At 33.9% G+C, this 10,384-nt stretch overlaps 1 protein-coding gene across 1 annotated transcript; it reads left to right on the top strand.

Moving 5' to 3' along the window:
* The first annotated feature begins 2,877 nt into the window (after positions 1-2,877).
* On the top strand, positions 2,878-7,646 carry LOC131061177 (probable LRR receptor-like serine/threonine-protein kinase At1g67720). The gene is made up of 16 exons (XM_059218667.1): positions 2,878-2,943; positions 3,030-3,126; positions 3,217-3,769; positions 3,963-4,444; positions 4,549-4,684; positions 4,779-4,851; positions 4,959-5,026; positions 5,133-5,204; positions 5,353-5,421; positions 5,627-5,820; positions 5,938-6,140; positions 6,256-6,379; positions 6,474-6,542; positions 6,656-6,842; positions 6,976-7,084; positions 7,174-7,646. Exons 2-16 carry the CDS (start codon positions 3,039-3,041, stop codon positions 7,432-7,434), a joined length of 2,688 nt encoding a protein of 895 aa, XP_059074650.1. The 5' UTR covers positions 2,878-2,943; positions 3,030-3,038; the 3' UTR covers positions 7,435-7,646.
* The last annotated feature ends 2,738 nt before the right edge of the window (positions 7,647-10,384 follow it).

Raw genomic sequence — 10,384 nt, 5'->3', positions numbered from 1 at the left:
TAAGTAGAACACAAATTAAATGGATGTAGTGATTTTATGAGATGGATGTGTTATTATGATGTCACTAGTAAGTAGTGGTGTTAAGATACCCTAGGGAGAAAGGGAATGAAAGATTAGATGTAAGCTTTGAGATGATAATTATTATGATGTTATTTCCTCTTGCGTTATATGTGATTATAGATATGGTTATGTTTACTATGCTTTAAATATTCATGATATGTTATGCTTAGTACACATGAGTAATGGTAGTCTATTATGTTGCATTAGTAGATGATTTAAAGAAAAAAATATCTCTATTTGTTAGTTAGTTTAGTTATTAAATTCTCGAGGGTATTTTGGTAGGCATTACACTTCTTCAACATACTCGGAGGTTTACTAGAATAGCGATTAGGCGATTTGACCTAGACTACCAAACTAAACTTGGGAGAAGCAAATTCTCACAAGATTAGGAACATCAAGCAAAACAAGTGGTCAACATAGTATGGAATTGTTAGTGGAAAAAATATACAACACTTCACCTCCTTGTATTCTCTATTTTATTTTTCTTCTTTTCCTAATAAATATCTAAGATTGGTGTAATGCTGAAAAATCCATCTTAAACATTTAGTAACACATTTTTCCAATAAAAATTCCTATTTAGACTGGTTCTCCTTCATTTTCTTTTATTGTTGTTCATAAATGAGCTTGTGTGTAGGTAACTATGGCTTTTAAACAACTATTTTTGTTTACTTTTAAATAATTGCAACGAACATGCATAGTGGTGGATAAAAAATATGGTAAAACCTAATCAAATACATTATATTGAAAAATGAGAAGAAACATGTTTTTTTAGATGTCAAATGAAAGGATAATAATGTATGTTGTACCAACATAATTTAATAATTGAATGGGAGAAAAACCTCATATAAATGAAGAGAAGATAAGATATGTTTTTTATTAATCCCTAGATTATATGACAATTTATGTACAAGAGACACCATCAAATATAAAGAGAAAATAGATTTAGAAGAGGTGTCCAAATTATTGATATAATACAATGACATAATATTAGACAATGTGCCAAATGTATTACTACTAGTAAGTAGTATTAATTGTTATATGGACCTTACGTAAAGAGTAAGTTTTCCTTCAAGCAATACCACAAGATGACACTAAAATAAAATGAAGAATTGAATTAATAATGATATCTATAATACCAACATTAGAAAAAATGTGAATGAAAGGCATAAATAGAAGAGAATTGAACAATACCAATATCAAGTAAAGATTCATATTGCTAAGGATGGATGACGTAACAAAATAGTTGAGTGAAACAAAGCATTTTACAAAGTTTGATTTTAGAAGTAGATATCACCCAATTAGAAATAAAGAAAGAGGTGGAATTGGCTTTTAGTGATCTGTAAGAAAGTAATTGATAGTTGAGAGTATTGCATAATGCATGCAGAAGATGTGTGGTGCAGGAAGGAAGATGTGCGAGATTGCTTCATGTTTTTTCCTTTCTTTCATTAGACAAATAATAATTGTGAAAGGAAATCAAATTGTCGAATAACACTTCCAAATCCTAATCTAATAGGAAAGATGACACAAAATTTCTCACAAACTCTTAAATTACTGAAGATTAGATAAATAAATATAAAACCAGATATTATTCACTCCCACTAGATAATCATTGATGTTGACTCAATAATTAGATTGTAGAAAAATAGTCAGAAAGATCTTCACCTCCTCTTCATCAAAATGACATTATCAATATTTGATTTATATCAACCACTTGATTTCATTTATTTCTATAAGACTCTTGACTTTGGTGAACGTTCAGATAATAAATGATAAAAATTGCCTTGTGAGCTATAATTCCTAAAGGATCTGCACCACATCCTAATTATTTATTTCATTGGTAGAAGTTACATCAATTTTAATTTTCTATCAATTTTGTTCTCTTGCATTTCGAAGGGATTCTTGACTTTAAGGGAATACCTATGAGCAAGTATGTCTTTGTGGGAAATTTTCATCCAATTGTAGAAGAATACTCAGAAATATCTCCACCTCCTCCTCATCCACATGACTTCAGAAATATTCGATTTACATCAACTTCTTGATTTCATTTATTTCTAGAAGACTCTTGACTTTGGTGAACAATTAGATAATAAATGATAAAAATTACCTTGTGAGCTATAACTCCAAAATCATTTGCACCACATCCTAAAAATTATTTACTTCATCGGTTGAAGTAACATCAATTTTAATTTTCTATCAATCTTGTTCTCTTGCATTTCGAAGGGACTCTTGACTTTAAGGGAATACCTATGAGCAAGTATGTCCTTGTGGAAAAATTTCATCCAATTGTAGAAGAATAGTCAGAAAGATCTCGACCTCCTCTTCATCGACATGACTTCATCAATTTTCAATTTACATCAACTTCTTCATTTCATTTATTTCTAGAAGACTCTTGACTTTGGTGAACGTCAAATAAAAGCTACCTTGTGAGCTACGAATCGAAGAATAGTCATCGACATTTAAATTAGATGAATTATCTTGATTTCATGTATTTGGAAAGGATTTTTAACTTCCACGGAAAATGAACAGCTAATTCACTTGTGGAAAAGTCCTCTCCCTTTGGGTGGAGTGCAGCTTTCCACGGAAGCAGTCTTTCGGAAATAGATGAAATCACGATTGACCAGCTAGCCAATTTAATTCCTTAAACAAAGCGATTATGTCATCACTTGCAAATTTTAACCACGTATTATAATGACATGTCTTGTTTTATTAATAATCTTAAACCTTTTTAATACACTTCAGAAATGTTAATCCTAGACTTGGGCTGAAAAAGTATCTATATGTAGAAGCGACCGTCTCAATACATAAAACAGAACATAGCAGGTCTGCAGTGGCACCTCGCAAAGCAGCAATTTGGAGTTGTCTTAAAGGCGCTTTTTCATCAGAGTAATATTATTTTGGGTGAACATTTTCTCTTAATAATACGTTGTCAATTTGGTATTCCATTTTATGATTGGAATTTGTTAATGCAGGTTCGAAAGATGTCAGTCATGGAGTGGACAAGTGTGTGCTTGTTGCTCATCACAACTTTCACTGGATTATTCACTTCCATTCACTCAAATCAAGATGGTAGCCTTTTTTTTTTCTTCTCAACTTCTATTTTCTTCTCAACTCATCTCGATCTTGCATGTTTAATTACACCTTGTGTCTTTTTTTCAGGCTTCCTTAACATCAACTGTGGTTCAATTTACAACGTAACTGGCAAGAACCACCTTCACTGGATTTCCGATTCCCCATTCATTAAAACTCGCAACATTTGGACGACGAGTTCAACAGAACCTCTTTTCGTGCAATTCTGGACACTCGCCTATTTTCCGAGTAGTCTGTCAGCGAAGAAATATTGCTACTTGCTCCCTATGAAACCCCATCAAAATTACCTAGTAAGAGCAACTTTCAGTCCTGATAACACACTTCCTTTGGCAACATTCTTCGATTTACTTATCGAGGGAATGAAGTGGACGAATGTAGACTTAACTGGTATAGACAATGAGACCTTCAGGTATTATGAGATCATCTTGGCTGCCAAAAGCGAGAATCTGAGTTTATGCCTTGCGCGCAATTCTAAAACAGAGCAAAATCATTCGGTTTTCATTTCAACCATTGAGCTGCGACCACTGGAATCTTCAATGTATAGTTCGACGGATTTCCAAAGGAATGCATTAGTTCTTGTAGGAGGTCGCCTAAATTTTGGTGCATCTTCTGCGTTGCTACGGTATGTGTTGTTATAAGTGAAATTTCAGCTTAATCTGATTAAATATTGTGCATTAGATGTCAATCCAGCAATTGTTGTCATTAGCCCAAACAGTATTTTTCCTCATTTTCGCCCTAGTTAAGTTTCAATGAGTGAAGAGTACCCATGTTAGAGCTCATCTAATTCAAAGTTGACCTGTTATGGCAATTGGCAGGTACCCAGACGATCCATTTGACCGCTTCTGGGCATCGGCAGGAGCAGCTAAGAGCACAGTGAATATTACTGCTGAGGACGAGCAGACAAATTCATTAGGAAGGGGTTTAGTGAATAAACCGCCCTTGAACGTATCAAGGACAGCCATTGCGATGGAGAAAGCCGCCAATATGACTATCTTAGACGAATTTCCCGATGTATCTGTCCCAGGAATATACTCTTTCGTCCTTTATTTCTGCAACATCAACCAAACAAACCTCACACAGAGATTTGCTGCCTTCATTAACGAAAACCAAATATCAGACTACCTAGAGCTTAAATTTTTACAATGCAGGCAAGTAAATAAAGATCTAAAACTTAACCCTCCCGATCCTATAAACATAATTTTACATCCCAGTCCTGAATCGGATTTGGGACCTTTCATAAATGCAGCAGAAATCTATAGGAAATTCGACCTACAGACAACCACATACTCCCGAGATGGTAATTTTCGACCTATTCCATGTAGATGTTTTAAAATGCGTTTTTGTATATAAAATTCCAAATATTTGATCCGCTTAATGTTTGTACGCATCGTGTGAGCTCAGTGGTTGCTGTCAGAAAAATAGCAGAGGCAGTAAGTTTTCCAGACGATTGGACAGGAGGAGATCCATGTTTGCCAGATGATTATTCATCAACAGGGATAACCTGCAGCAAAGACGATCCTCCGCGTGTCATTATCATGTAAACTTTCTTGCGAATTTCAGTAACTTAGCAATTCTCTGGATCATATATCTTGGACTACTAATATGTATGATTCCAATTTTGTGTTTTGCAGAAATCTAACAGGCATGCATCTCAACGGTACCATACCTACAAATATAGCGGACTTAACAGCACTAACACAGTTGGTAAGAGTTCACATACCTCGCTTTTTGTAGTGAAAAGGCCACAATAGCTTTCGATAGAAATTAGGTTCCTTAATAAAGTGGTACTAACTCCAAGCCGTCGGTTACAGCTTCTAGGAAATAATAATTTGTCTGGTTATATTCCGGACCTCGGTTCATTGAAGAATCTTAGCATACTGTAAGAGATCTCTGACTTGCTACCATCTGTAATATCTTGTATCAATGAGAAAGGTAGTTTTTCCTATATCTTTGCTAATCTTTCCAGTTTTGTTCGCCTCACAAAGGCAACTTCAAAACAATCAGCTTACTGGAGAAATTCCAAGATCATTGGAGAAGCTTCAAATGTTAAATCAACTGTATGTTTACTAATTACGCTATCCAATTTCATCCATTATAGAATTATAACCTTTTATTATATAACTTGTCTGTTTTCCCCACATCACATGATGGCTTGTGCTTTATTAAAATAGTTACCATTGAGCATATGGTTTTTTTGTTAAAAAGATTTCTGCAGGACAATAAATTTGAGGGAACCGTCTCAAAAGGATTAGTGAGACCCAACTTGGACCTTCGGTATTTAGATTTTCTTTCCTCTTTCTGTAAGATTTTGGTTTTTTACAAGAGAATCCATCAATAGGATGCGTGTTTTATACTCTGCTATGTTTATCTGCTCTTTAATATGCTACTTCATTTAAACCGATTAACTTTCAGAAATAGCACAAGAAGAGAGAACTGTTATCATCTCTCACACCTATTTATCGTGTACTCAACCGCGCAGCGTTGATCCTCAAAATAATATTCCGGCAGGCAGCCAAAAAATTAAAGGATGGTTGATCGGACTTTTAATTGGGTGTTCAGTTGTGTTAGCTTTAATCATTCTTTCTGGAGTTTTTCTATGGAGGCACAAACACCACGCGCAACCATTTCCGACCACAAATGTTCCAACTCTATCAAAGCAACACATATTTGCTGGTGTTTGCCCAATCTCTAGTATACGAAAAGCAGCCCCACCTTTAGTGTTTCTATTTTTCAATAGGAAAGGTTTTTCCCTTTCCCTCTCCTTACTTTTCTTTATTTCTTCTTTCTCAGATGAAAAAATTCAAAATGATCATCACAGGCTGGCTATAGAATACACAGAGGAGGATATTAAAACTTCTACCAATAACTATTCCACACTTATCGGAAAGGGAAGCTTTGGATCTGTATTTTATGGCAGGCTTTCAGGATATGAGGTTGCGGTCAAAATACTTAAGACTGAATCTAATCAAGGCCTGCAAGAATTTCAGAATGAGGTTGGTACTCTCACAAAGAATCAATAGATTACTATATAATAAGTTTACATAAATCTCTCAAACGTTCTCTTCTCAGCCCCAAATTCTCCGTGACAAATGTTGTATGTGGTTACAGGTAGCTATACTGTCAAGACTATATCATAAGAATCTTGTAAATCTTATTGGATATTGTAGACAATCCATAATGGCATTGGTCTATGAGTACATGCCATGTGGAACATTGGCTGATCATCTATACGGTATTTCCGCTTATTAAATCTTGTATTTAATTAACTTTAATTCAGCTACATATGAAAGCAGGAAGTATATGCTAGAATTTTTATTTCTTCACAGGCATAGCCAAATTGAAAAATCCGCTTGATTGGCATACGAGACTTAATATTGCTCAGCAGGCCGCGGATGGTAAGATGTTTGTTGCAGCAGCAGTTACTTTTGATGTATATATCTACATCTATATGTGTATGTATGTGTGTGTTTGTTTTTAAAATAATAACTATTTTACACACATTTTGCAGGTCTATTCTATCTGCATCAGGGTTGCTATCCTCCAATAATACACAGAGATATAAAGTGTAATAATATACTGCTGGATAGCAGAAAGTCTGCCAAGGTAGCCGACTTTGGCATATCAAAACTGCTAGAGAGTACACATGGGTATATATCAACCGAAGTGAAAGGGACCATGGGTTATCTTGATCCTGAGTATTTCACTTAACACCATAGCATTTCTTTGTTATTAAATATTTTAGTTTAGGCGCTCCTGAATATATTTTTGACCCAATTATAAACATAGCGAACTATAAACTAGCGTATTAAAATGTGAAAGTTCACGCAGATATTTTGCAACATCAACATTAAATGAGAAGACCGATGTCTACAGTTTTGGAGTGGTTTTATTGGAGATTATTTCTGGAGTATCACCCAAGGATGGAATAGTACAATCGGTAATCTATCTAATTCTAACCCAATTCAATTGTTTCAGTCATTTTTGGATATTGCCATTAACAACTTATTGAAAAAATTATTGTATCAGGCACACAATATGCTTTTATGTGGCAAACTTGCAGAGCTTATGGATTCTTCACTTGATGGCCGATATAACCTAGAATCAGCATGGAAAGTTGCAGAGATAGCATACATGTGCGTGGAAAAGGAGTCAACAAATAGACCCAAAATGAGTGCGGTGGTGAAAGAATTGGAAGAAGCTGTGGCTCTTGCATATGGTGATAACAGTTATTCTGCTTCACATACCGTTGCCTCTTTTAAAACTGGTGACATGCCCAGACTTCGGTAGTCAGATTTTATAATAACTCTTTTTAACCGATTATGGCTCAGTTGTAATTAGTTGGGTTACACATCTCTAGAGATAGACTTACAGGAGTTTGTGCAATCGCAGATTGTTCTGTGAGAAGGATGGATATTATTTAAAAACTTTTAATTTCCGTTTATGTGAAACTGTCGACTGTATTTTTAAAAATTATTGAATAGCTGAATGATATTTAGAGCCGGCTGATAAGAGCATGTTGCACTTAGAACAACCTTTCTTCTTATTTATGTATTTTCTATAGAATTTCATACTTGTTATTTACATGTTTGCAATTCAAATATATATGTGGATTTGCAATCTAAAGCACAGGTAAGTGACTGCATTGGAGATGAGAGACTAGTAAAGTTGAAGTCATCTTAGAAGTCTCATCCGCATTTATTCTACTTAGTCCTTAGATATCTAGGGTTTATCACATCAAATATGTTAAGAGCAATTATTCACAACCAACACCTAGAAATGACAAACACATAATACTACAAACGGAAACAATTCATCGATAAATAGTTTTATTAGAGTTTTAAGAAGAGGGGTTTTAAAAATATCCAATTTTTGTGTAAACATAAAAAAAATTTATTAGAAAAGCTAATATTTTGATTTGGAGACAAATCAAAGAATAATATAAAGCCAACAATGCAACAACAAACTACCAACACTATACTAGTAGGATCAAAGAAGAATGAAATTAGCTAACTATCCAAATATAATAGTAGTTCCATTACCTCAAGGAAGATTGAATACAAAACTTTTGAGAGAAGTTTTCTCCCCACCAATAGCCTTAACCTTTGGCTTGATTAAACAAAGATGGGTTTTGGTTGAATTCTCCTTTTTAAGAGCCAAGAATAATTTTGAAAGGGATAAGGGATTTTTATAGTACATCTCAACATGAACCATAATGATGCTTTCCTCATCAAGAGCTAACTTATTGAACAAACATATGATAGAAGAAAAGGGTTAAATGTAGATATCCTACCTAGACCATCCCTACCAGTATCTTTGAATTTATTAAATGAATAGTAATGTTTGTATGTATTTACAAAAATTTGACATCTATTAATAATTTCAATTCAATTTAAAATAATTATTATACTATTTAAAATCCAATTACACAAGTTTAATGAAATGAATGAATCCTTGTTATAAGGGTGATTGATTTATTATCAATTAATTTCTGATTGGGTGGTAAAGGATAAAGATGATAGAGTCTGGTTGTTTTCTAATGACCTAGTAGAGAGGCTTAGGAAGTGGAATAATTTTCAAGACAAAATCAAAGTCCTGAATGTCAGGGTGATCCTATAAGAGTATAGAAAGGAAAATCACTAAGGAAACCACAAAATTCTAGGACTAGGAAACTTTAAAGAGGAAAGTAGAGGAGGAGGTGTTGTACAATGAAATGGTGTACACAAATTTGGCTTCAATGCAGTCTATCTAGGAAGAGCTTGAGTGAATACATGTAAAGAAGAAGTAGTCTATGGAGATTGTGATGGTGCTACTCTAGAGTTGACTGGGACCATTGTTAAGGAAAAAGAAAAGTCCCCTGCTACATCATCTAGCAAGGGTTTGATTAAAATATTTTCTTCCTATGAGAAGGTCGAAGAGATTTGCTAGGATTGGCAAGCTGTAAAAATTAATAGATCATCGACTTGTGTCTTCTATGGGTGCATGTTTTGGTGTTGGTCATTTTTCATTTTTCTGTTCTTGTCTTTTTTTGGTCTTTGGTTGATTTTTGTTTTTTGTTGTGTATATTGGTTCGCACTATGGGTGCTCTTACTCTACATGAGACTCTTCTCTTATGTTGCATGGCTATTATCTAAGGGTTTAGGCTTGTCCCACTTTAACTAACCACAACATTATCAAGTAATTTATGAACAAATAAGATTAAAGAAAACCAAATTGTAATAAAGAAACACTAAGACATATCACTTGCTCAAGATTTCATAAATGAAAATATTATAAGTTTAAAGACAAATCCTAACTAGAATAAGATAGTGATGGAAACCTTGATAAATATTTTGTAATTAAGATTAATTTTTTTAAATAATATTGCTCGTAATAATACTAATTTTAAAAGAAGGGAGTGCAGATGTGCTTGATATGTTAGCTCAATGTATGGTCTTATTAGGTGTTAAAGATATGAACCAATGCAAAAGAAAATAAAAAATACAAACAACCTTTAGCTAATTATGGAAGAGACCTAAATATCTCAATGTTTTGCATCATCCCCAAAAGAAAAAATAAGCACATCTATGACATATAGATGAATGGAGGTACATATTATTTTTTTTACAATATATGTGTTCTCTTTATATCCTAGTGCCAACGAAGCATCAAGGGTCATCCAAAGAGAACTAACAACATAAAATATATAGAAAAAAACACATCATCGAGACAAATAGTTTGTAGAAGTGGAACATAAAACAAAAAGGGTATTATGCTTACAAGCCAATTTATAGTAATTTTTTTTGCATTCAAATATTGCTCATCATAAAGAGATGGTGAGAAAGATGCTAAAGGGACTCCATAAAGTTCAATACAATGATCATTTTATTATTCCATACATATTTTTGATAAAGATAAATGGGTTTTACATGGACCCAAAACCAAAATTTTTACAAAAGCCGTCCATTAGCCAAACAGACAGAAACCATTAGCAAAATAGGGGAGCACCCTAGAATAGACATGAAAGCAAAACAGATACAGACAATAAAATAAAAGCACTCAAATAAGTGAGTGCACCAGCTCCTTGTTCTTCTAGATGGTAATCTTATTGATTTCCTCTAGTTCTTCCATAATGAATATGGAAGATCCCTTATTGCTGCTCCTGCTTCTGGTCTTGGAACTAGGGCCTATGGTTTTGTTGCCTCCAACAACAATGTCTTCACCTCCAAGATCTTTCTTAGGTTCACTATGAATGGATCTA

This window comes from Cryptomeria japonica, chromosome 4 (assembly GCF_030272615.1).
Source record: "Cryptomeria japonica chromosome 4, Sugi_1.0, whole genome shotgun sequence".
Classification (NCBI taxonomy): domain Eukaryota; kingdom Viridiplantae; phylum Streptophyta; class Pinopsida; order Cupressales; family Cupressaceae; genus Cryptomeria; species Cryptomeria japonica.
Note: the sequence above shows the minus strand (reverse complement) of the source record. Positions and strands in the feature narration are given on the sequence as shown.